This window comes from Lathamus discolor, chromosome 1 (assembly GCF_037157495.1).
Source record: "Lathamus discolor isolate bLatDis1 chromosome 1, bLatDis1.hap1, whole genome shotgun sequence".
Lineage (NCBI taxonomy): Eukaryota > Metazoa > Chordata > Aves > Psittaciformes > Psittacidae > Lathamus > Lathamus discolor.
In genome coordinates, this window is record NC_088884.1 from 110,996,978 (window position 1) to 111,021,906 (window position 24,929).

The following is a 24,929-nucleotide window of genomic DNA, read 5'->3' on the forward strand; positions in this document are numbered from 1 at the left end:
TTTAGGTTTATACAGGTGTACTGTGTAAGCTAAACATGACTTATTTTGACCAAAATAAATGTGTTAAGGTGTCTTTACACATTTGGGAGAAACGGCAGTGAATGCCTGTGGTCAGAAATTTTTCTTGTTGGCACAAGAGGAGTAGTTTTTCTATGGCTTAAGTGAATTTAAGAAGTGATAGAACATAACATAATGGGCACAAGGTTTCAGTCCAGAAAATTGTACCCCTCTCTGTTAAGATCACAGCTGTTACTGCATTTTTCAGTTTTCCCTGTACGTAAGGTACTCACAAATTTGCCTGCAAGCTGTAGGTACCAATGCAGTAATTATTACACTCACAGAAATAAATCTGTTTTTTCAATATATATAAATAATTCAGTGGCCTCACACCTTAATTAATATGAATTTGTAAGACTAGTAATTCAGTAATATAAATTGGATTTCACTTGTGGATTCCCATCGGCTGGAAACTTGCCTGGAGGCCCTTTCTTTACAGTATGTTGAGGATGTTTGACAGCACTAGCAAAGAACCTATCATAGCAGTCTAAGGAGGCAAATTCCCATAAAGCATCTAGGTTGTTTATTATTTTGCTGATTTTGATATGAATGGAGAAATAATAAATGTTGAGGAATGTTGTATAACTTGTCTTTTGGTAGAATGGACTTCTGAGAAGTTACTACCTTAAAGTGGTCACTAGATGGCTTGCTAGCCTAGAATTTTCTTAAAATTCATACAGTTTGAAGACCTATGGATTCCTCTTTTTAAAAAAAATCTAAGATGATGTTTTAAATTACATTTTTTATGTCTGCAGAAGATCCTAGGTTTAGTAGTCCTACAAATTCTCTAAATGTCTGACTCAGTGTTGCTAGAACTATTTTCAGGCTATTTACATCCTTATAATGGGGTAGGTTGTTGGCAGAAACTGCATTGTAAAACCTTTTTCTCTATTGTTTTGTCCATTAGTGCTGACATTAAAACCAGGATGATATTTGAGTAGACCTTTTTAATAGGCACATGTATTTTCAGCTTCTGATGGTTTGTAAAATTAGGATGTTCTAGCATGGTAATGAGCCAGGCTCCAGAGGCGAATTGTCAGTGAAGCAGCATAATGTGTACTCAGTCATTATACTTGTAAGGTCTGCTGTTCTTTACAGCAGGCAATGCCTTCATTTGATTCTGGGAGTCTGCTGCAGCACTCCTCAGCTGTAGTGCTGCTGCTCTGGCAGAGAAAAAAGAAGGCAGGTTTTGCCTAGCTTACTGCTTAATAAAAATCAGCTTCCCAAATGACGTCTGATATAATGGGCTGAACTTATAAAATACAATTGCTAAGTGCTAGTTTAATTTGTTTTCCTTTTGTTTGCCGTTGGAGGTATGAATTATGTAACAGCCAGTGAGACTCGCCATGTCTTTTTTATGCCTGCAGTCATTTTATCTCCCACTTGCTTTCATCATCCTACTCCCTTTGTTTTACTTTCCATGGAGGTAGTGCCTAATATCTGATAAATGCTTGGATAAGCAGTTTAAAATGCTCAGGCAAACTTGGTTTTTCCTGCAAGCATACCTGTGTACGTTGGGAAAATAATTTCTTTATTCTTGATATGGGTCTGTATATAATTTGCTATAAAGGTGACCTTTTCTTTTTCCCCTCAAAAAGTAAAGCATTACTTCACAAAAATTTCCAAACCTCTGAAGAACATATTTTAAAAAGAACTGTCAGCTGGTTTTACTGACTCTTTTTTTTGTTTAAATGATTTTATCCTTATATTCATATCTTATGAGAAGTTTAAAGCTTTTAGCCTTGAGTGTCGTGAAGTCTTGTTTAAAATATGTGAAGGAAAAGTGAATTTTTTCCAAATTAAGAAAAATCTGTATTCTGTGTGCTTCTGGTTATAAGACTAGATTTCAGTTAATTGCATATATATATACATACACACAGATGGGTTCTCATTTAAATGTTCTGTTAGTATGTAGATTAGGACACTGGTTTTGTATCATTAGCTGTAGGTAGTACATTTAATTTGTACTTCTGTATTAACCACTTTTATTTGAGAGGGGTTTTTGTACTCCATGTTACCACTTCTAATGTATATTGTATAGTAAATGGCTCAAATTTACAAATGCCCCATGTCGAAAATATCTTTTTACTTCTTTAGCAAGTATAAAAGTGTAGCCTTCCTTTCTGCTGTAGGTATCGTGGGCATTAATAAGTCATAAAAACTGCATTTAATTCAATAGTTAAAATATTTTCTAGGAAAATGTTATATGGGGTACTTAAGATATAGAAAAAAAATCACTTGTCAGAATGTTTCACTTGAATTTTTAAAGCTAGCAGCTTGGCTAGCAATATATCAGAATCTTGGAACAGTGCTGGCTTTTAAATGAGTAAAACTCTTGCTCCAGAGTAGTGCAACATTAAAATTTTACTTCTTGACCATGTGTTCAGAGTCCAAGAAGCATTCTGAGCAAACATTAAGTTCTGTTTGTTCCTTTTATACAGGATATTGTACCAGTGGATGCCTCTTACGAGGTAAAAGAGCTTTATGTGCCAGAAAACAAGCTACAGTTGGCCAAAACTGATGCTGAGTCTCTGTTAACCTTGGAAATAAATAAGGTATTGTGTGTTCAGTTATCTCACTGATGAAATTGAAATACAATCTGTTGCCCAGTGGAAGGAGATAAAGTCAAAATACCTGTACTGCTTACAGAATGTATCTTGATATACTTTTCCCCCCTCTGTTCTTGACAGAAATCACAGCATCTGTGTTTTCTTTGATCAGTTACTGGAGGTAACAATTGAATCTTTGTATTTTAATACATTATATCTGCTATAGTGTTACTTAGTTTATCCCAAGCCTGGAGATTAAATTTACAGTGATTTCCTCCCACACACCTACCCCTGTCTCCCAGTCTGTGGAGTAAACCGTGCCTGTCATGTCTTGTAGAGTAGTTATTTCTAGAATAATAACAATTATTTATTTGTTTTATTTTATTTATTTATATTTATTTTATTTTATTTTTAATTGTAATGACCTAGGAGTACAAAGGAAATCAGTTACTGCTTCTTGATTATTCTTGTTGGTAACCTTCAGGTGAAAGATAGTGACCTTTATATATACCAGGCTTAAACAACTGCAAATTTAAGTCTACAGAGAAATGATCACATCTACTTTATTGTTTTGTGGTTGGTATTGTGTTGGGGTTTTTGGTGGGGTTTTTTGGTTTTTTTTTCTCCCTCTCTCTTCCCCCATTAGAACATGTTCATGCTACTTTTCTGGCTTCCAACAGAGAAAATGTGGAAAAGCATGGATCAGCTTGATCAACTCTGTTCTTTTGGTCGAATGCAGTATCTTCCAACTGAAATAAATTAGACAAAGGTGCTTCTGGCTCTGTTTCTGTTCTGCATCATCATTTTTTTTAAAGACCTATGCCTAAACACACATCCAATGCATGAGTTTTTTCCACTGTCTTTTTGAAAATATTACTAGAATTTAAAGCTAAGCATTTGGTCTAGGAGATGACTGAGCTCACAGTTCAGCCTCTGCACTGAGTAAATTGACTTTGAAGGACTGAGACAACATACTAAGCACTGCAGTAAATAGCCTTAAAGTTTGCCTAGCCTTCTACTATTAATAAATTTTCATACTTGCTTTAACTGCATCTTACTAGATTCGCATATGTGTTTGTAAAACTATTGCTTTGATGGGGAATAGTTATTTAAGATCATGATTAAATTTTCTTAGTGTCCCATTCTAAATTGCTCCCCCTGCAACAGAGAAAATCTAGCAAATCCTTTCCCCCTGCACCCCCAACTAGTGATTTGTTAAATATCAAGCAAGTGTATAACATAAACTTGGCAAGAGAACGTGTGTTGTATCAGCATAAATTAAAGAGTGTAATAAAATTAGTCATACTGTTTGAAAGAGACTTGCACAAGCAAAGCCTGTCCTTGTCAAAGACTTGACCAGGTCTTAGTAATGCACATGCAGAAATAATAAAGGCCACACAATAAGTTATAGTGTGACTGCTTAAATGCTAAGGAAGGAAATTCCCTGTGAGCTGATACCTCTTAAACTAAACTAAGTACTAGTCCCAAGAGAATTTTACTTCTGGATTGTCTCACTAGTTTCTGCAATAAAAATTGTCTTTCCAGTCTGTTTTAAGATGAGACCTGTTAATATTCAACCCAATAATTCTTTTTTTTTTTTTTTTGTGGTAATTGTATATGTTGTGGGGGTTTTTTGTGGGTTTTTTTTTTTTATTTTTTTTAAACCTTTTAGTTACCTTGCTTTGTAAAAAAATTAAATGCAGGTGGGACTTCCTAATTCTGTTAAGTTGCACTTTATCAAACATTTACAAATAAAGTTTGTTGTGGTTTTGTTGGTTTGGTTTTTAACACATGGACATTTGATCCAGTGCAAGGACTGGAAAATAGCCAGAAATATGAACAGTTGAGGACCAAGTTGCGCTTTTTTCTTAATTGTGGACACTTTGAATTCTTTGTGATTAAAAACTGTAATACTGAGAAATTTATACCAGCTGTTTTTTATGGGTAAATTATGATCTATTATGATAAATCATAAGACCTGACGTAAATCAGTGAGCAACAGCTTTTATTTGCTGTAAGTCTATTTCTCCATTTCTTTACAAGGTGGATATGCAGTGGGTGCAAGTGCTGGCAGAAGGCTGGGCAACACCCCTAAATGGCTTTATGAGAGAGAGAGAATACCTACAGTGCCTTCACTTTGACTGTCTCCTCGATGGTAGGGTAAAAGTTACCGTTTGTAAAACTGAGCAAGATAATCCTACTTTTGAAATGTTGTTGATGCTTTGCTGCTTAGTGGTGATGTGGTAACATATCATGCTTGTGCACAACATGGGGTAAAAGAATAAGATATAACTGTCCATTTAAAACTTATGGTTTTTATTCTTTCTATAGCTGTCATTGTGTTAGAGTTTGAATGTCTTGCCTTTTTGCCTTTACAAATTATTTTTCAAATATTTTAATTTTTGAAAAACATTAAAATCCATGTTTATAATTTGTTTTGAAGAAATTGATTTTAGAATTTAGAGTTGAGTTGAGTTGCTGTTTAGCTTTGTGTACCAAAAGATTTGTTCCATAGCAGTAATGAAGGGAAGGGCAGCAAACTGACTTGAGGGCTGGAGCTATTGCAAGTATGAGATCAGAATTTGAGGAGGTGACTTGAGCATGGACAATTGTCACATGTAATTGAATTACTATGACTTAGTAATTAGCCTGTGATAATTTAAACGAATATATTTTATTGTGCATTACCAACTGGCTAAGAGCAAGCGCTAGTTAAGAGCAAACCGTAGTTAAGGTAGTCAAGTGATAGCATCCTTGGGTTTTGGAACTTGATGGTGATCCTTTGTCATTTTTCATTTATTCCTTTTTGAAGGCTGTTTTACTCAAGCATTTTAGGTTTTTTTTTTTTCCCACTCTCTGTATCAAAGAGGGGTAGGAAAAAATCCTGTCTCCCCACTTTGTTTTGCATTACTTTTCTGCTGGAGACCAAACAGCAGAAAAATAAAGTTACTTGTCTTTCAGTTCTGTGAGCCAGGTATCTGTTGTCCTTACATTTTCTAGTTCTGTTTTCTAAAAGTCTCTTGGATACTGTCGTAGGCAACGTAATGCCATCCTGTTATCTAAAGTTACTGGTTTGGACTGCTAGTTTTGTTTTCATTTATTTTGCCTTCTGTGTGTCTATCCAGGTAAAATGTATTATGCAGATGGCATGCTTTGCATTCAGCTGCTAAAATAGCTTGTAGCTCCTTATTCTGCTCTGTAGTCTTCTGTAAATCAGAATTTTTATAAGGCTTCTAAGACCTTATATAGGTGACTTTTTCAGATATGGCAATATTACAAGTTTTTAAACTGCTCTTGCAGTTGTTCTTAGTACTTCATGTATGCAGCAAAAAATTTGAGTAATGAAAAATAATAACTTACTGATGGAAAACATTTTCAGTCCCAAGCTTCAATAGAACAGTCATGTTTCTCTACATGTTACTCTGTTTCCTCCTCTTAGATATCTGCTGCAACATTTATGAATGAGAACCTTTTTGGAAAAATGTGATTGCCTTAAAGCTGCTTTGCTACTTGAAGCAGTGAGAATGGTTAAGTCAAAACAACATCGTGAAAGTTTCCTCCCTGCTAGATTCTCATTTTTCCAAGGTTTTGATTTTTGAAGAGGGCAAAATTGTTTAATACCTACAATGCATCTCTTCCATTGGGCTCTAAATGGAATGTTCATACTGACTGACTTCTTCATTATGGAGGTCAGTGCAGGTGTGTTGACACTCTGACTTTAAAGCTTAAGTTACCTGAAATAGTCTTAAGCTGACACTGTGCTCATCTATGATTTACTAAACTCACTCCACTGCTTTGCCTCAGTTTCTCATTTGTGCAGTGTCTAAAGACAGATGTCAAAGATACTATATATTGGCTATTGGTCAGTGACAAAATTTGAATAATCAACAGGTTTGAGATCTCTTCCCAGTTTGAAATATTTATTTGTTTGCAAAGCAAAAGGATTTTTTAAGTTATCAAGATGTAGTGGCAAATCGCCCTCCCTGTGAGTGTTGCCAAGCTTAATCTTATGACGTAGTTTAAAAGTAATTCTGAGCAAGTTCAAAACTGAATTTAGGAGGAAATGTGCAGCATGCTTTTCATTTTGCACAATGAAGGAAGGGGACCTTCTTTTCTCTTAAAACGTTTCATCCAGCTTCAGAATTTTTAACTTCCTATCAAGTTCCTTAAAGTAAAATTGAGAGAAAGTTACAAAAAATGTGTTGCTCAAATAACAGGGAAATCAGCCGTACTTGCTTAGAGTATTGGCCTCATTAAGCCAATGGCAAACCTCCCATTAACGTCAGGGGGCTCATTGCCTTTCTCCTGGAGATCACCCAAAGGTTTTGCAATCTTTCAGCAAGTGTATGCTCATTAGAATTCAAGCCTTTGTATGAGACTCGCAGTATTTACTCCACTGGGTTTCTCAAATCTCATTCTCTTGTAGACAAGAAAAACAAGATTTCCAGCATCTAGCATTATAAAATGAGGACCACACATAAGCTTAAAATTCAGAAACATTGGTTTAGCTTTAGAAGTAGCTGGTAAGCTTTCAACTGAAAAAACTGTGTGAAACGTCCATCTCACCACACAGGGTTTTTTTCTGAAATACTTGTGTTTGAATCCAAATATAGTTTTAAGTAAACAAAGTCACCTTTTGAAATAGTTGAATTACATACGCTAACTAGTAGGTTTGTCTGCTTCTACTGCATTGAACTTTTCTTATGGACGAAAAGTATGGCTACTGAGAATGGTATTTCCTTTTTACTCATTATCCAGTCCTGTAGCAATCTTGCCTAATATTTTAGATGATCTGTTTAAAGATGTCAGTTGTGTATTTCTGCTTACTATATAGCTTGAACAAGATAATCTGAGATCCCCAAAAATCAATATCCTCAGTCTAAATAGTGTGCAGCTGTAAGTACTTCCTATTTTCAGTGCTTTATCCTTTCTCAGATCTCAGTGCTTGCACGTTTTTATAGCTCAGATATCTTATGCAAGACTTCTTTCTAAAATTTGCTTGTAACCCCTGTTAAAATAAGTGAACTGTCTGTTGTGTGATGCAGCCTAGACTGTAACTTGTTAGGAAGGTGAATTTTCATAATATCATTGATCACTGTTACTAAGGATAAAGGCTTTCTTTGTTTTTTTTCTTCTTCTTCACTCTGTAGGGGGAGTTATTAATCTGTCAGTGCCTATAGTGCTAACGGCTACTCAAGAAGACAAAGGAAGACTGGACGGGTGTACAGCAATTGCACTGGTGTATGAAGGTCGCCGTGTGGCCATCCTCCGTAATCCTGAGTTTTATGAGCACAGGAAAGAGGAACGCTGTGCTAGGCAATGGGGAACAACATGCAAGGAGCATCCCTATATCAAGGTGTGTGTTTAAAAGTTGAGGATCTAATCCTATTAGCTGTAATGTTTGTGGGACTGCAAAGTAAGTGAAGCTGATGTCTGTGACCAGTGTATTTCAACAGCAGAACTACTTTGAGAACCTATTAAAACATTTGAGCAGAAATAGAAGTGACCATTTTGCTCTATGCAGCTGATGAATAATCTGCATTCAGTGTGAAAATCTAATGTCAGTATGCACACATGAAATGAATTCAGAATGTACTGTAGAATCTGCTACAGAAGAGGGAACTTTGCTCTCTAGTTTGCCTAGAAAAAATTCCTCTGTGTAGCTGGATGAACCATCAAAGCTTCTTAAATCAGCAAATATATCCATTGAGAAGACAAGAAAGCTTCTGTTCTGAAGAAGAATTCTAGTGAGTGTACAATATATGTTGTGAGTGCTCCATCCCTGGCAGTGTTCAAGGCCAGGTTGGATGAAGCTTTGTGTTGGATGGTTTAGTGAGAGGTGTCCCTGTCCATGGCAGGGGGGTTGGAACTAGATGATCTTGAGGTCCTTTCCAACCCTAACCATTCTATGATTCTATATGTTGCCTTGTAAAGTTGTACTGTGAAATAAAGCCAAAAGCTATCCTACTTCTGATTTTATTTATAAAGTGGGTGAGTAGTTAATCAGAACTGTTTTATTGCTGACCAGAATCTTGTCTGTGAGGCCATACTGAAACTGCATTTGCTTTGGTCAACCGCTATAAAGTGCGCAACTTCATTGTACTTAATATATTGGTCTTTCCAGCCATTTTCTCTTTTTGTCATGTAATAATGTTGGTAAAGAATGCTGCCTACTTGTATTTCTACATATTTAAAAAAATCCTTTCTTTTGAAAGAAAGGCATATACCTACTGAAGATTTGTGCATCTCTCCTGCACCATAATATATCTGGGCTATGTTCCAGTTATTTATTTATTTATTTATTTTTAATATATATTGACACTTGACTTGAGACTGTCAAATAAAATTAACCCACAACTCTTCCCTTGGTAAATACATGCCCCCATCGGAATGCTCTAGATGCTCAGAAGAAGCTGGCAACCAATCGTAACAAAGATTTTCCTTTCTTTTCTTAGATGGTTATGGAGCAAGGGAACTGGCTTGTAGGTGGAGATCTGCAGGTCCTTGATCGTATTTATTGGAATGATGGACTCGATCAATACCGTCTCACTCCAACTGAACTAAGGCAGAAATTCAAGGAAATGAATGCCGGTGAGTAAATTTTTCTTGTTCTGTTTCTTCCTGCAGAGATTTATCTAAATGTCTGCAGCCTCAGGGGCTAGCATTGTTTCAAGGATGAAGATTTTGAATGCTCTCTTAGGAGGCATTCTTTGCCTTTTAAAGTTATTAATTGTTATGATCTCAGGCATTGCATTGCATAAATACACAAGAGAAGCTGGTAATGCCTGAGATTCTGAATTTTATCTTTTCACGTGCGCTAGACATGTGACTAATGCAAGAAAAGATGATGTCAAAATGTGGTAGAATGGGATTTAAAAATAATCAGATTTGGCTAAAACTGTAGCGGTATGGTTGAGTGCTGAATTTTCATGCTCTGCTATTTTTAAGTCTGTTCCACATTACTCCTGGGGAGCAAAGCTTATGACAATAATGCAAGTAGATGGAATGTGTCACAGTTAAAAATTGAAAGCTAACCACTAACTTATTGCAGAAGAAACAACAGTTTTTCTCACTAAAGAGTTGTGTTAGATAAATAAGAGCCTGAGTAATATTACAAAGCAGAGCACTATCACACATACCACCTTCATTGTGACAGCAATTGGCTGGCAGCTGATAAGCACTTCTTAAGTGTAAGGAAAGAGATTAACATCAAGAATGCAGGCTGAGATTGGGCCTGAGCTCCTGTCTTCTTTCAGTGTGGTCAGTATTTCTAGGATCTGCCAGTTTGTGATACTTAGCTATCTCCTAAATAAATATATTTGATACCTGAAAAAAAACCCCAATTTCATTAATTTGTTTTTGGAAAAGCTCTCAGTTATGGTGATTTTGCTGTCTTGCAGGGACCCTTAGTTCATCTTTATTTGCAGAAGGGAGAAATCCCAGTTGTGTCAGGGTTTTTCATCAAAGGGTTTGTAGTACTTTGGAATAGCAGTTAGCCTTGCTTTGTTCTTACTGTGTGTAAACTCTACTAAGCTGTTTAGGCGAAGGAAACTTACTAAGGCGCATTAAATCCCCTTTTATTTATTTTGTTGCAAACATATCAATTTGTTCTCCTGATCATACATTGAGCCTTTAAGACAGGTAGCATAGTTTGATTTCCTCTTAGAATTTAACATATATTATATGCTCATGCAAGTGAAAAATCTAGAGAAGATTATAGCTATTGGAGAAACTAGAGTAATTCTGATGAAATCTCAAAATGAAGGAAGCTGATGTATAGGGATGGTTTTGTATGCTAGTTTTGTATTAGTTTTGCTTATTGAGCGTAATGATTCTGTAATAATTCATAATCCTTTAATGGCCTGTGACTACTGCTATTTCAGAGGAAAGATTGTACCACTTGAAGATATTTCAATGGTTGCACAACTCCTGATAAAATAACTTGCTTTTCTTCTATCTTTGTTTGTTTTTCTCTGTAGATGCTGTCTTTGCATTCCAGTTACGCAACCCAGTGCACAATGGGCATGCTCTTTTAATGCAGGATACTCATAAGCAACTTTTGGAACGTGGCTACCGGCGCCCAGTTTTACTTTTGCATCCACTTGGAGGCTGGACAAAGGAGGATGATGTTCCCCTCATGTGGCGCATGAAGCAACATGCTGCAGTACTGGAGGAGGGAATCTTGAATCCAGAAACAACAGTAGTGGCTATATTCCCTTCCCCCATGATGTATGCTGGACCAACTGAGGTAAATGCATCAAACAAAAGCAAACCCCTTTGATAGTGCACTAAAGCAGTTAATGTTATGCCTGATGATTGTGCATTGTGGTTTTTTTAATGGAGAGAGTAGGTTAATTTTCCTTGGGAAACCAGACCGTCAAAGCCACCTCTGTCATCAACAAAATATTCTTCTGTGAAGAAACTTCTATATTGTAGGATTTTGCTGCAAGTGGTAGGAGACAATATTGGGTTTATGTATTCCTTTCTTTACAGTTATAAGGGTATGATATTGAATTAATTCTTCCTCCTTTTTTTACAGTCCTTTTCAGAAGGAATTGTGAGATCTGTTGACATACAAAATGGTTGTTCTGAATGTTAAATACTGAAGTTTTATAACTGTCAAACAAAAAGTTTGTGTTGGAGGGCTATACACAAACTAGAAAAAAAACGCGAGCTTTGTTTATTTTTTGGCAAACTTAATGCAGAGAGAATTGCTTCAAGGCTTTTGTATGAAATAATTTTTTGGCAACACTTTATTTTGAAGCCAGGTCTGGGGCTGGAATCCCTAGAGGTTTGTGGGAAGCAGTAGAGAGAATAAATGCTCTCATGTGAGGGCAATTCCTTTAGGGGATATTGGTTCTCCATGTCATTACTTTCTTTTCTTTTCTTTTTTTTTTTCTTTTTTCCCCCTCCCACCACCCCTCTCCATGAGTCACAGGAAGTTCAAATTCTGACCAGGCTCAAGAGGTTAACTTTGTGGTAGCTTTTGGTACAAGATCTCGCCAGTGGAATGAAATTTTAGGCAGGTGTCCAGTCAAACGGAGCTTGCACTGCCTTTCAGTCCAGAGCAAAAACTGTAGTCCATAGCTAGTTGAGGCATGTTGAGCGAGTTACTGTGCGGAATCTTGTATGTTCCACATAGACTTTTTGTGAAAGTTAAAAGAAATCTTCTGCTTCAGTCTTCTATTCATGAGCATATGAGAAGGAACAAAATCCACTCTTTATTCTAAGCAGAATAAAAGTTTCCTCCTAAGCTATATAGCATTTCCAGTAACCTCAGAGTACATCCTGACCAGAATGTTTGTAGCCAAGTAATAAAAGATATTCTTCCTTTAATAATTTTCCATGGGTCATTTAAAAGACCTTCTTGCCAGGTTTGTTTCTGTAGCACAAGTCTCTACAGAACAGCAAGCAGTTGTTAGTGTGGTCATCTACAGGATGGATAAGGCCTTCCACTCTGTAAAGATTTTAATGGGCATGTTTCGTAAGCATCAGTTTAGCATTTTTGTATTTTTTAACATTCCTTGTAGTTACTTGGAAGAAAAGAAAGTTCTGTAAGAAATATTCTGTATCAAAATGCAATAAATTCACCTGCTTAGGAAATGAAATATGTTCTGAAGTAGTATGCATATGTAGAAATGGGACAAGAGCTGCAACTTTTAGGTCTCAGACATGTGGTTTACATTGTTATAAATCGTCTTAATCAAATAGCTTAACTTTCTCAAAAACGAAGTTCTTACTTGCTGTTACCCAAACTGAAACTTAAATTTCTTAATTATGCTAGAGTTGTTTCAGGAAATATGCTGCTAGCTGCTGTGGCATGCTGGAATTTACTGTGTATGGCCCACTCAGTACTTACAAATATTAAAATTATTAGCATAATATAGGTGCTTCTATACCACCCTATATGCTTTAATAGCAGTGTAATGGGTAATGTCTGTCTGCGGTCAAAATGAAAACAGATACCAGTAGTACCCTTATAACTCATGACTGCTTCCAAATTTCATTATCTTATTTACAGGACTCTGTCCATATTGACTACAAAACTTCCTCCTTGAATGGTTCCTGCAATGGTTATAGAACTAATGTAGAGCTACTAGTTACTACTTTGTAAAATCACTTTCGAGCCTGTTGCCTAAAGCTCAGTGGCAGTACAGGCACAGTGACTAAAACGTGGTTTTATGTGAAGGTTTGCAGTAGGCAGATGCAATTTTTTTGTGTGTGTTTTTTGGTTTTGTTTTAATTTGTAATGGAAAGAAAATTTATTCGTCACATTGTCCATTTACTACAAGGTAGTGGCAGCAACTTTTATCCTGTGATTTGTGGGGTTTTTCCCTTCTGCCTGCCCTTCTCTTTTTATTTTTTTCTCCCTCAACAGAAGTTTGTTACCTTTCAACTTGGGAAGCTATTTAACACCACACAGTTACTGGGTAGGCCCTTTAGGTTTGTGTGAAAGTAAGGCTGAAACGTAGAAGAAACTACTGTTCCATACTTGCTGATTCTTTAAACTCTTCTCTGAGTATCCTTTGGCAGATACTAAACTGTATAGATGGTATGACAATTCTTTTAGGGAGTACTTCCCAGTATCAGATGAGAACATACTGACATTTCCTGAAGTGGCATGCCTTCATTACCTAAAGTAATGTAATAGTTATTTTACTTTTCCTGTACTGCACAGTTAATTTTTTTTCTATAGAAAATATTACATATATCAAAATGAATTTAAAAAATTCACCAACAGTCCTATAACATAGTAAGTCTAAAAGCTGCTGTAAGTATAACCTACCTAACGGTCTAGGGTCTAGTAAATACTGCAGAAAGTCCTTGGGAGGAAAAAAATCATTTGGCCATATTTCATAAGAGATACATTTTTTTTAATTAACTTGAAAGTATTTCTTTGTAGGGTGTGGATGACTGCAGAATTTCCTTTGAAGTATCTCTTTTTTATTTTTTACCTTCAGTATTAACAGAGATATGAGGGGGGAAAAGTAAAAATCAAGTTGTTACTTCTGAAACCACTCATTTTGAAATGTGCAGTGGGTAACGTGGAAAAGCTCTTTGTCAGTGTTTACAATACTTCAAATAGTAGGTGGAAGGGAGTTGGTGCATCCAAACAAAAATTCAGCAAATCTTAAGTTTCTTGATTTTGACATTTTTTCTTCCCCATTTTGTACAGAGATGTTAGAAACAAGTTATTTCAAAACAATCAGGGAAAAGAGACTAAATATTTACTAAAGGTGGAGTTGCTTTATCATTTTTCATCTTAGAAGCTTGTGGTATGAGTAGGCAGTCTTAGTGGTCTGAAAGCCTGTTCTAAGCATTCATGTGTGGTATGTACCTAGTTCTTATGTCCTTTGCATGTTAATACTGACACAGATTAAGTGTCGAAGCCCTTCCTTGGACAACATCCTTGCCACATGCACCAGGTAAAAATGCAGACCATGGGCAATTTTTCATTTTTAATGTGTAGAGAGGTTGGCTAAAGCTTGTATCAACACCGTGCTTAAGTAGCCTATCTTGTCTTTCTTCCGTTGTGATGTTTGGCAGCTGTCTAACTGTGATTAGGGAAAAAGTGGTAATTATACAATGTATGTACATTTTAAGGGTTGTATTTTGACCATTTTTTTCTGTTAACTGTTTTTCCCTGTGTCTGTTCTAGGTTCAGTGGCACTGTAGATCACGGATGGTTGCAGGAGCTAATTTCTACATTGTAGGACGAGATCCAGCAGGGATGCCACACCCTGACACTGGGAAGGATCTGTATGAACCGACCCATGGTGCAAAAGTGTTGACAATGGCTCCAGGCCTCCGAGCACTGGAAATTGTACCCTTCAGAGTTGCAGCCTATAATAAGAAAAAGAAGTGCATGGATTATTATGACTCTGATCAGTAAGTTGTATTTTTGTTTTAAGACTTTTTGAGCAATAGCTGCCTTTTACTTGCCCACCCACATAAAAAAAAAATTGTTTTAAATTAAGTTCATATTGTTCAAAGATGGCAATGTTTAGATGTGGCCTTAGATCACAAATGCAACTTGACTTAAGCATGATTTGAGTGCAGTTTCACAGCACAACTAAACTGAAACAACTTTAGCTGCCACTGGAAGCTCCCATTTTCCTCCCAGGTACTGGAGTTTCTGTAATTCTGGAACATGTTGATACAGAGTGCTAAATCCATAGGAAAATACCACTCTTTAATTTAATGGTAAGATTAGCTTGCTGCTGGTTTATCTTCCTAAATACATTTCTCAGGTGTCAGGTATGCATCAGATAGGATTGAAGAGAAGCAGTAAGAGAGTGTAACAGGGAGATGATTGTGGACGAGAGAGGATGACAAATTATTTGTTATTTGCTCTGTTGTAAACTGGGCCAGGGTTTCCAGCTTTTTTTGTTTGTTTGGTAGGCTTTGATCCAGTTACATGACATCTTCTGCATGTTCCAATATTATATTTCACTCATGTGGCACTCGTTCCAAAGCTCACCGTATGTGCTGCTGTGGTGCCAAATGAATGGGACTGGGAAGTTGACTTGTCACTTTAGTTTCCACCTCTTTATTCACATTATTGAACCATACTTTTTTTATTGCATCAAAGTGCAGTTGAAGTTAATACTGAAAGGTAATCTGTCAAGCAAGATTTTTTTTTAAAACAAAAAGGAAAAACCAGCTTTTTTTATACTCTATTTCCTACTGCTTCTAACTGAATAAGTATGTCTGTACACCACACTTCATCTTTGAAAGCATGAAATCAGCATGGGATGGACTGATCTGTAAAACTAAGCGCGTCATTTGTTCTTCAGCTGCTTATGCTGCAGTTACACTGAGTATAAATGTCTCCAAGAATGTCACTGTGGCCTGCGACAGTCAACCAACAGGTTTTATTCATCAGCTTGTCTTTCTTACCATGAATTATGTTTATTCGTAGAAAGTGCGCTTAACCTTGATTGTAAGTTATTTAACTGCTTTATATTTCAGCAGTATATTCCAAGCACCTGAACTAGTCTGCTTTTATTTTGGAAAGCAGCAAAGTATTATTATCTCTTAGATAACTAGATATAACTTTATCACAGAATCACAGAATCCCAAGGGTTGGAAGGGACCTCAAAAGATCATCTAGTCCAACCCCCCCGCAAGAGCAGGGTAACCTACAGTACATCACACAGGAACTTGTCCAGGCGGGCCTTGAATATCTCCAGTGTAGGAGACTCCACAACCCCCCTGGGCAACCTGTTCCAGTGCTCTGTCACTCTTACAGTAAAGAAGTTCTTCCTGATGTTAACGTGGAACTTCCTATGCTCCAGTTTACACCCATTGCCCCTTGTCCTATCACTGGATATCACTGAAAAAACCCTAGCTCCATCATCCTGACACCTACCCTTTACATATTTGTAAACATTGATGAGGTCACCCCTCAGTCTCCTCTTTTGCAAGCTAAAGAGACCCAGCTCCCTCAGCCTCTCCTCATAAGGGAGATGTTCCACTCCCTTAATCATCTTCGTGGCTCTGCGCTGGACTCCTTCAAGCAATTCCCTGTCCTTCTTGAACAGAGGGGCCCAGAACTGGACGCAATATTCCAGATGCGGCCTCACCAAGGCTGAGTAGAGGGGGAGGAGAACCTCTCTTGACCTACTAACCACACCCTTTCTAATGCACCCTAAGATGCCATTTGCCTTCTTGGCCACAAGAGCACATTGCTGGCTCATGGTCATCCTCCTATCCACCAGGACCCCCAGGTCCCTTTCCCCTTCGCTACTTTCCAGCAGGTCAACCCCCAACCTGTACTGGTACATGGGGTTGTTCTTCCCCAGATGCAAGACTCTACACTTGCCCTTGTTAAATTTCATCAAGTTTCTCCCCGCCCAACTCTCCAGCCTGTCCAGGTCTCGCTGAATGGCAGCACAGTCCTCTGGTGTGTCAGCCACTCCTCCCAGTTTTGTGTCATCAGCGAACTTGCTGAGGGTGCACTCAGTTCCCTCATCCAGGTCATTGATGAAAATATTAAACAGCACCGGTCCCAGCACCGACCTCTGAGGAACTCCACTAGTCATAGACCTCCAGCTAGATTCTGCGCCATTGACCACAACTCTCTGCCTTCTTCCTTTCAACCAGTTCTCGATCCACCTCACTACTTGATCGTCAAGCCCACACTTCCTTAGCTTATCTATGAGGATGCTGTGGGAGACAGTATCAAATGCCTTACTGAAATCAAGAAAAACTACATCTACCGCTCTACCATCATCCCTCCACCTAGTCACTTCCTCATAGAAGGCTATAAGGTTGGTCATACATGACTTCCCCCTCATAAAACCATGTTGGCTGTTCTTAATGACCCCCTCATCCTTGATATGCCTAGTGATGGAGTCAAGAATAAGTTGTTCCATCACCTTTCCAGGGATGGAGGTAAGGCTGACCGGTCTATAATTACCCGGGTCCTCCTTCTTGCCCTTCTTATAGACTGGTGTGACCTTTGCCATCCGCCAATCCTCAGGCACCTTGCCCGTTTCCCACGACTTACCAAAGATGATGGAGAGTGGCCTAGCAATGACCTCCGCCAGCTCCCTCAGCACCCGTGGGTGCATTCCATCCGGACCCATCGATTTACAGATGTCCAGATTGCATAGCTGATCCCTAACTCAATCCTCATCTACCAAAGCAAACTCCTTTGTCCTGACTCCTTCTGGGGCTATAGAAATCCGGGGCCCTCGGGGGGAGTCTGCAGGAGTAAAGACAGAGGCAAAGAAGGCATTCAGCACCTCTGCCTTCTTTATATCCTCTGTCTCCAGGGTACCCACTTCGTTCAGCAGTGGGCCTGTATTGCCTCTTGTGTTAGTTTTATTTGCTATGTATTTGAAGAAGCCCTTTCTATTGTCTTTAACCCGACTAGCAAGATTGAGTTCCAAGGAGGCCTTAGCTGTCCTAATTGCCTCCCTACATCCTCTAACAACTGTCCTATATTCCTCCCAAGCGGCCAGCCCCTCCTTACATAATCCATAGATTCTCCTTTTCCACTTGAGTTTGCCCAGCAGCTCCTTGTTTAACCACGCCGGTCTCCTAGATCCCTTACTTGATTTCCTACTCATTGGGACGCTCCGATCCTGAGCTTGGAAGAAGCGGTCCTTGAATGCTAACCAGCTATCTTGAGCCCCTTTACCGCCTAGTACACTTTCCCATGAGACTTCCCTTAGCAGTTGACTGAAGAGGCCAAAGTTGGCCCTTCGGAAATCCAGAACTGTGTTTTTCTGTTGTTTGGAAGTCATAAGCAGCATGATAAAGGCGAATCTGTTGAAACCTGACAAGAATTAAAATAGTTTCACTGTATATTAGTGTACAGCATCCATATGTGTTTAGAAATTTGATGACTGGCTACACTGCAGATGTTTTAAAATTGAAGCTAATCAGGGAGGCTTATTTAGCAGCTGTAGTTTACTGATGTTCTTCCTTCCTCCTCCCTCCCATATAGGCAGCATTCCAGTGTAAGGTTTTCCTTAGAGCTGTAAAGGTTATCTATGGATGGCATTGCAGCAAGTTTTGTTTTTTTTTTTTTTTTCTCAAGTGAAACTATGGTTACTGGTATCTGATCAGAGACCTATGCCCACATGCATGCAGTATTTTCATTAGGAGGAGTAAAATCAGATGCTCCTAGTGTATGTGATACGAAAATCTTTCTGAATGTATTGCATCTTAGCTAGCTGTTGAACACTTCACTGCCTTTATGCCTTTCACTATTTGAAGGGTATTCAGAAGTCCTCAGGGGTGTGCACAATAACTAGATTGTGATGTAAATACATCTAGTTTTATGCAAACCTGTATACATTATAACATTTAAGATTCAAAAGGGTTTTGTTGTAGATACCGCGGGTAGTTGTTCTGTTTGTTGTCCACATAATTCAGCAATTTTAAGTGATAAAGACACCAAGATGTCAGTTCTTAATTTGGAATAGAAGGGGAGTGCGAGAGGCCAGAATTTTCATTTCATGTAACAGAAAATCTTTGTAGAAGAATAGTGATTCTGTGATTACTGATATTGAACTCTTAGTGGGATAGATATGATTTAGATCAAGGGGAGTAAAATTGTACCTCTGTCGTTAGCCAATGCAAATGATGATAAAACCCAACAAACCAAACGCTCTGTGGTAATAAGATTTGCCTTTTGTCACACACTGCATTATGCCCACCCTGTTACCTTTTCATCATGTCCGTAGGGACCCTTTGGTTTGAGGCATTTTTTTTTCCTGTTCTTGTACTACCAGTGTGCAGTTCTGCCCTGCTGCTTTCAGAATGTGAGAGATTATTTGTCCTGTCCTTCCCTCGATGCTGTTTGTAAACCCGAGGGTGGACTGGAGTGTGGCAGCAATCCTCTAGGTGGCAATGCAGACACATGTAGACTCCCTGAAGAGAGAGCCGTTACAGCTCCTTCTTGTCAGACCGCACTGTGGTAGGCTCCAGAGTTAGAGCTTGGGTGGGTGCAGCTGGCTGCATTTCAAGATAGTCTGTGTAATGCTGGAAATGTGGCAAACTCCTGGACCATGTGGTGTTTGACTGTGAGGAGCATGGCAAGGAATACAGGATTGTCTGGAAATACGAGAAGATCAGTACCGTTGGGTAGGAAATAGTGATGTTCATGGAAATCTTTCCAGAGCTTACCACTTACCTGGTGAAAAACACTGCATGTAAATGTGGGGAAGAACATTGTATGCATAGACACATTGCTGTGACTTGTTTTAGAAATGGGCAACTTGATTTTTATTGCACCTTTCTCAGTTCTTTGAGGCTTGAAGATTTGGCAGCCAACTAGGCAATTCAAGAATTTACATCACCAATGGATGCACAGAAAGTTATGGCAAGAGGCTTTCTCTTGGACTGAGCTATAGATCAGCTGTGTGTCTGGGCTGCTGGAAGTAGTTATTCTTTCCCCGAGTACTCATCTCCTACTCTTTCAGGCCTCCTAGACTCCTGTGTTTGGGAAGGCGCTTGTGAGAAACTGTAATGAACACTGGCTGCCATCTTGGATGTCTTTTAGTTTGGCAGTGGGATCCACACCAGACTTGGCAGTAAAGACATGCAGAGGTTATTGCAGTTGGGTTCTTTGTTGATATTAGTGAATTATCTTTGTGCTTCTGAAGGCAATCCCAAGCCATGGCGACAGAGGGGGATGAATCTTTAGCTAGCGGTGAGAGGCTACTAAAAGCTTGATCCAACTGCCAGAAGGGTCTGACAAGTTGGGGCTGCAGCGTTAGCAGTGGCAGAGACTTGCTTTGCTTGTGATATCTTTAGACATTCATGCTCTGCTTTTATGGGAAAGAAGTTTGTTTCTCACTTCCATTAGTATCTTCCATAATGTTTCCTGCCTTCAGAGTTTCAGTAGAGCCTGTCTCTGTGCTTGGGAGCAGGCTGAAGAACATGACTGTTGGGTGTCACGGGCTTGTGCTGCTGTTAGACAGTGTTGAGCTGCTGTGGTACTGTGTTGGAGCTGAAGTCTATCTGCCAGCAATTGTAGCTGCAAAGTGGTGCACAAAGTTTAACGTGTATAAATTGACTGAAGTTACCCTTTAAAATAGTAAGACTTGTAAACAATCAATGACTTGGAACTATATTTGTATTTTACCTCATGAAGCCAGCACAATTTTTAGTTTGTTTCTTGGACATTTTGGAATATGTTTAGCACCTCTTGAAATTGTGGTCTTAAAACATGGTTTTGAGAAAGATGTGTGTAAAACTAAGATTTAGGAAAGGGATTTGAGGAATGCATTTGAAGTGATACGTAGCAGCACAGGTAGAGCTGACTTCATTTATTTTCCCTTTGTCAAAATGGGGATAGTAAAAAAAAAAAAAGTTTTGTATTGTTACTGAAGTCAGATAAGAAACCTAATCTATGTTTCTGAGGGAAGCCCTGAGCATTACCACTTGCACACAGTTCTGAAGAAACAATACAGATAAGTCTTTTGGTTATAGTTTTTATCCATTTAGAGTTCACAGATTTTTTTGATTAATAATTGAATATGTCCAAACGTGTTCTGGAAAAGTTTATGGGGAGAATTCTAGTTGTAATGGAGAAATGAAAAATGAGTGTCTGGCTTGTGAACCACTATTAAACTGAAGTGTAAAGGACAAACAACCAAAGAACCAACCAAGCAATAAAAACAGCTCCCTCACTCCCCCCAAAACCCCAAACCTAACCCTACCCAACACTGAAATCCCTTCAGAAAAAAACAGAAAGGCCTCTCAGTTACCACAGGCAAGTGTAATTTGGGATTGGTGGCTTAATAATAGTAGCTGTTTGGGTGAGCAGATTCCCAATTCTTTACAGAAGATCAGTCCTATAAAATGCAGCCACAGACTGCTGCTGAGAAAAAACTCAATTAAGAAAGGAAATTAGTCTGGCAATTAAACAAGCCACAGCAGTGTCTGGAAAAATGGATTTCTTTCCTTTATTTTTTATTTTTTACTTTTTATTTTTCTTCATTCCCTGAAAGAAAACTGATGAGATCATTTTGGCTAAAAGAAACTCGTGGGTCAGGTTACTGGAGCAGCCTCTTCATCCTTTCTGTATAATGTGAATGAAGCATGGGTATCTGTGAAGAGAAGAAGATTCAAACTTTGTATAGTTTATTCCCAGGACCTTTAATATGGTTGTCACAACTGCTTTAATACTATCAAATCATACTTACAGAACAACTGTTCCAGCTAAGTACACGCTATTCCCAGATTTGTTTGGTGTGCTACCTAATTTTTAAAATGATAGTAGAAGGTGGAGATAAGCACACTTACTAATTTAGCTACATGAAATACAGTTTATCAATTAACATTAGTGCATAATTTAGGATACACTGAAACACTACGGCAGCTTGGAAGACTTAAACACTCATGAAATCAGAATTTCATTCACAGCAAGTAAAGGATTTTCTTTACATATGTTAATTAGTAATTAATCATGTTGTTATGTTCTGCTTTCACAGAGAGTTTGTTTGTGGCCAGTTACATTTTGTACCTAGCTGATACTAGCCAGTTCATTCAGTGTCATGGGGCATTACCAAAGCTTAACATAGACTGACATAACAAAAGACTTGACAATGTAAGGGCCAGCATTCTGTTGCTGTAGGACCTACGGTGCATGTAGTGACTTGATGCTGCAAAGGCAAATTTAAAATTGGTGAAAATCCTTCTGAAAAGGGTTATAAGGTTAAACTTCACCTCATGACAGATCCAGGAAGCATGAAGCTGGAGAAGAGAATTGTTAAAGGACCTGTTAAAGGCTGATGAGGCACTGGAATGGGTTGCCCAAAGAAGCAGTGAATGCTCAGTCCCTGGCAGTGTCCAAGGCTAGGTTGGACAGAGCCTTGGGCAACATGGTCTAGGGTGAGGTGTCTCTGACCATGGCAGGGGCTTGGAACTTCATGATCTTAAGGTCTTTTCCAACCCTAACTGTTCTGTGATTCTGTGACTGAACCCCAGATAAGGAGGCTGTGAATTTTCCTAGCAATTAATCGGATCTGAAGTCTACCATCTGAGTAGAACATAGCAGTCATTTTGAAGCCAGACTAGGGTAAGTCATGTTATTGTTTTATTTCCATACACTTGTTTCCAAACCCCTTATTTTTATAAATAGGCAAACCAATGAATGAGTGGTCTGTGCTTTTATAATGAGTCTTGTATTAAAAAGTAATTTCTTAAGATCTTGAGAGCACCAGAAATTGCCCTTCACAGAGAATGGGAGTTTCAGGAGGTCATTTGCACAGTACCAGGTACCCTAACAGAAGGTTGGGGTTCCCAAGGGGGAAAAATCAATTATATATTTTATACTTAGATTAAACCTGTAGGGAATAGTTGTTGAAGTGGAAAAAAATATTCTCCTCAATCACTTTAAGGTACTGTGGTGACATCTCAGAGATGCAGCAGAGGTTTAGTTGTAGGACTGTGGGCATCTTCATGCAGTTGTTTCCCACTTGCAAATATGATAACAAATATGATGATAACAGTTCTTGTGACGAAACAAAGTTGGGTCTTTGAAATCAGCCTCGCACACTGCTCTTGGAGTGCTTGAGTTAATAAAGCCTGAAGAGCTGTCATTGTTGCAGAGGTCACTTGTGGTAGTATGATAAAAAGTAACTGCTGATTGCACAGAAAAAACGGAAATCCATTTAACAGATTAAAACAGTTTTTGTAAGAGAAAGAAAAGAAAGAACTGGTGTCTGTGTATCTGCGGGTGTCTATATACATATAGCTCTGTGTGTGTGAAAGGAAGGCACAATGTGAAGTGTAAGAAAAGATTCCTTTTCTCTTTTTGCTAGATGTATGAGAGTGCAGCAAAGTTAATGTATTTTCTGTCTGCCTAGCCGTGTCCTCCACAAGCAAGGAGATTTCACAGCATGTGTATGTAAGGCTTTTACCATACTTTGAGTGTAGTAGGTGTCTAAGATGCCATGGAGCAAATACCAGTCTTGATTTAATAGGTTTCAAGACTGGTTTTCGGTTGTCAAATTTTTGTTGTAGATTTATTTTTGCCTTTTTTTCTTCTTACTTTCGGAGAATGCTTTTAATTGCGTTGGCACTAAATATTACGTCAATACTAGTCAACCTCAATTTAGTAAATCATAGTAAAAGGTCAAATCAGTATTACAAACATTTACTAATACGGATTGTGGCTCAAACAATGCCAGTTCCAGCAGACACTGACTGAAGATTTAGAAGGCACTTAAATCCTATGCTTAGGAAAGTCTTAGCTTAAGTTTCATCGAGAGTCATTCCAAATCTCACTTGAGAATTGAACTTGGATGGCTTTGACATTTATATTTCATAGCAGCTTTAATGGTCAAATATTTCCCCTTCTTATGTTCTGCTCAAATCCATTTCATGTAGGTCAACTGCTGATATCTTCAAAATTAACTGAACAAAGTTACTTGACACTTCTTTCTAGTTTCTTTTTTCCACAAAAGCAAATTATTCATACTGGTATGTTTTATTTCAAAATGCTCAAGGTTCACATAGGTGAACATCACAGTGCCAGTACTGATAAGGTATTTCTGCTTAGTGGAAATCTCAGTTTCTGATATTCAAGAAATTTGATTTCTACCATTAGCAAAGACAATGAGTATTCAGTGGTTGTTCAGATACTCTGGTTTAGGTATGAAACTGGAGATCAGTTGGAAACAATTTATTGGAAACAAATTGCAAATGCAGTAATTTTAAAGAAGGCAAAGTTAGTTGTTTCAATGTGCAGTATATATTGACAAAGTACTATTTATGATGTACCATAAATTTAGTGATTACTAATTAGAGTAATTATTTTTTTAAAGAAAAAGTTCAAAGGAGAAGTTTGGGATTATGAGAGGGCATCGTTAGTACTTTTGTATAATTTAATAGAATTTTTGAAACAGTTCTAGAGATGTTATGAGATTCTGGAGGTAGTGTTTCTTTAATGATCCTTGCTCATGTTTTTCTTTCCTTTTTTTATGGCTTTTATAAATATTCTTAGCTGCTTTTCATGGTTTTCTCTTTCTTGATATCTCCAGTGCCTAGAGCCGCTTTTTATGCGTCTAGGGGCAAGCAGCTAGAGGAATTGGGGGCTTTATTGACTTATATGGCATATATGAATTTATTGTCTCAGTACCTTAGTAACCCTGCCCCCCCCCCCCCCCCCCCCGAGAATTAACCAGACTTATCACTTTCCCACATATGTTTTATAGAAATAGTTCTTTGTGAAGCATGCAAGTTACCTTCAAGTACTGTTAGTAACCAGGTGAATGGTAGGCATCTCTCTGCCAAGGAACAAGATTTTCAGCTATTATAAATAAGTGACATAACTTTTTCTCCCATAGGATTACATCAACTTTAAATTTTCATTTTGATGTAATTTATATTTAGCAGAATTGAAGCACAGTAGGGTTTTTTGGCCCTGTGACGCTTCAGGAATTCAGTCCTGAATTGAGAGCAATAAGAAAAGAGCATGTATGGCAGTGATGCTGTGTAAATGTATACAATCTAATTCAAGTCATGGGGCTAGTGATTTTTTGAAGGGAACTGTGAAATGCTTTCTGCAATGTGCTAACTTCCATACCCTACTGAGCATAGCTCTGCACTTAGAGCCAAGTTGTAACCTCTGATGCACACACTTGGCTCATGTTTCTGTAGAAGGCATGTGCATCTGAGATAAATATTTGGGTTTTATTTGAGGCAGACAAGTAAAGAATGTGTAGTGCATGTATGTTGCAAATTGGGCAAATGGCGTAAACAAAATTGCATATTTAATTTAAGAATAAATCATTTCTCCTTTAGAGCATTTGGTAGAACTCTGGCATTCGTGTCTTGCTTTTACTGTTTCAGTCTTGT

The 24,929-nt window shown here is 38.1% G+C and overlaps 1 protein-coding gene across 3 annotated transcripts in view; it reads left to right on the top strand.

Annotated features, from left to right (window-relative positions):
- PAPSS1 (3'-phosphoadenosine 5'-phosphosulfate synthase 1) overlaps window positions 1-24,929 on the top strand; it is a 45,189-nt gene that overhangs the window by 18,411 nt on the left and 1,849 nt on the right. For all 3 annotated transcript variants that reach the window (XM_065690557.1, XM_065690572.1, XM_065690565.1), the window contains exons 6-11: window positions 2,499-2,612; window positions 4,650-4,761; window positions 7,757-7,962; window positions 9,062-9,197; window positions 10,586-10,854; window positions 14,266-14,495. In XM_065690557.1, coding sequence (XP_065546629.1) covers window positions 2,499-2,612; window positions 4,650-4,761; window positions 7,757-7,962; window positions 9,062-9,197; window positions 10,586-10,854; window positions 14,266-14,495 — 1,067 coding nt within the window. The remainder of the gene's footprint in view (window positions 1-2,498; window positions 2,613-4,649; window positions 4,762-7,756; window positions 7,963-9,061; window positions 9,198-10,585; window positions 10,855-14,265; window positions 14,496-24,929) is intronic.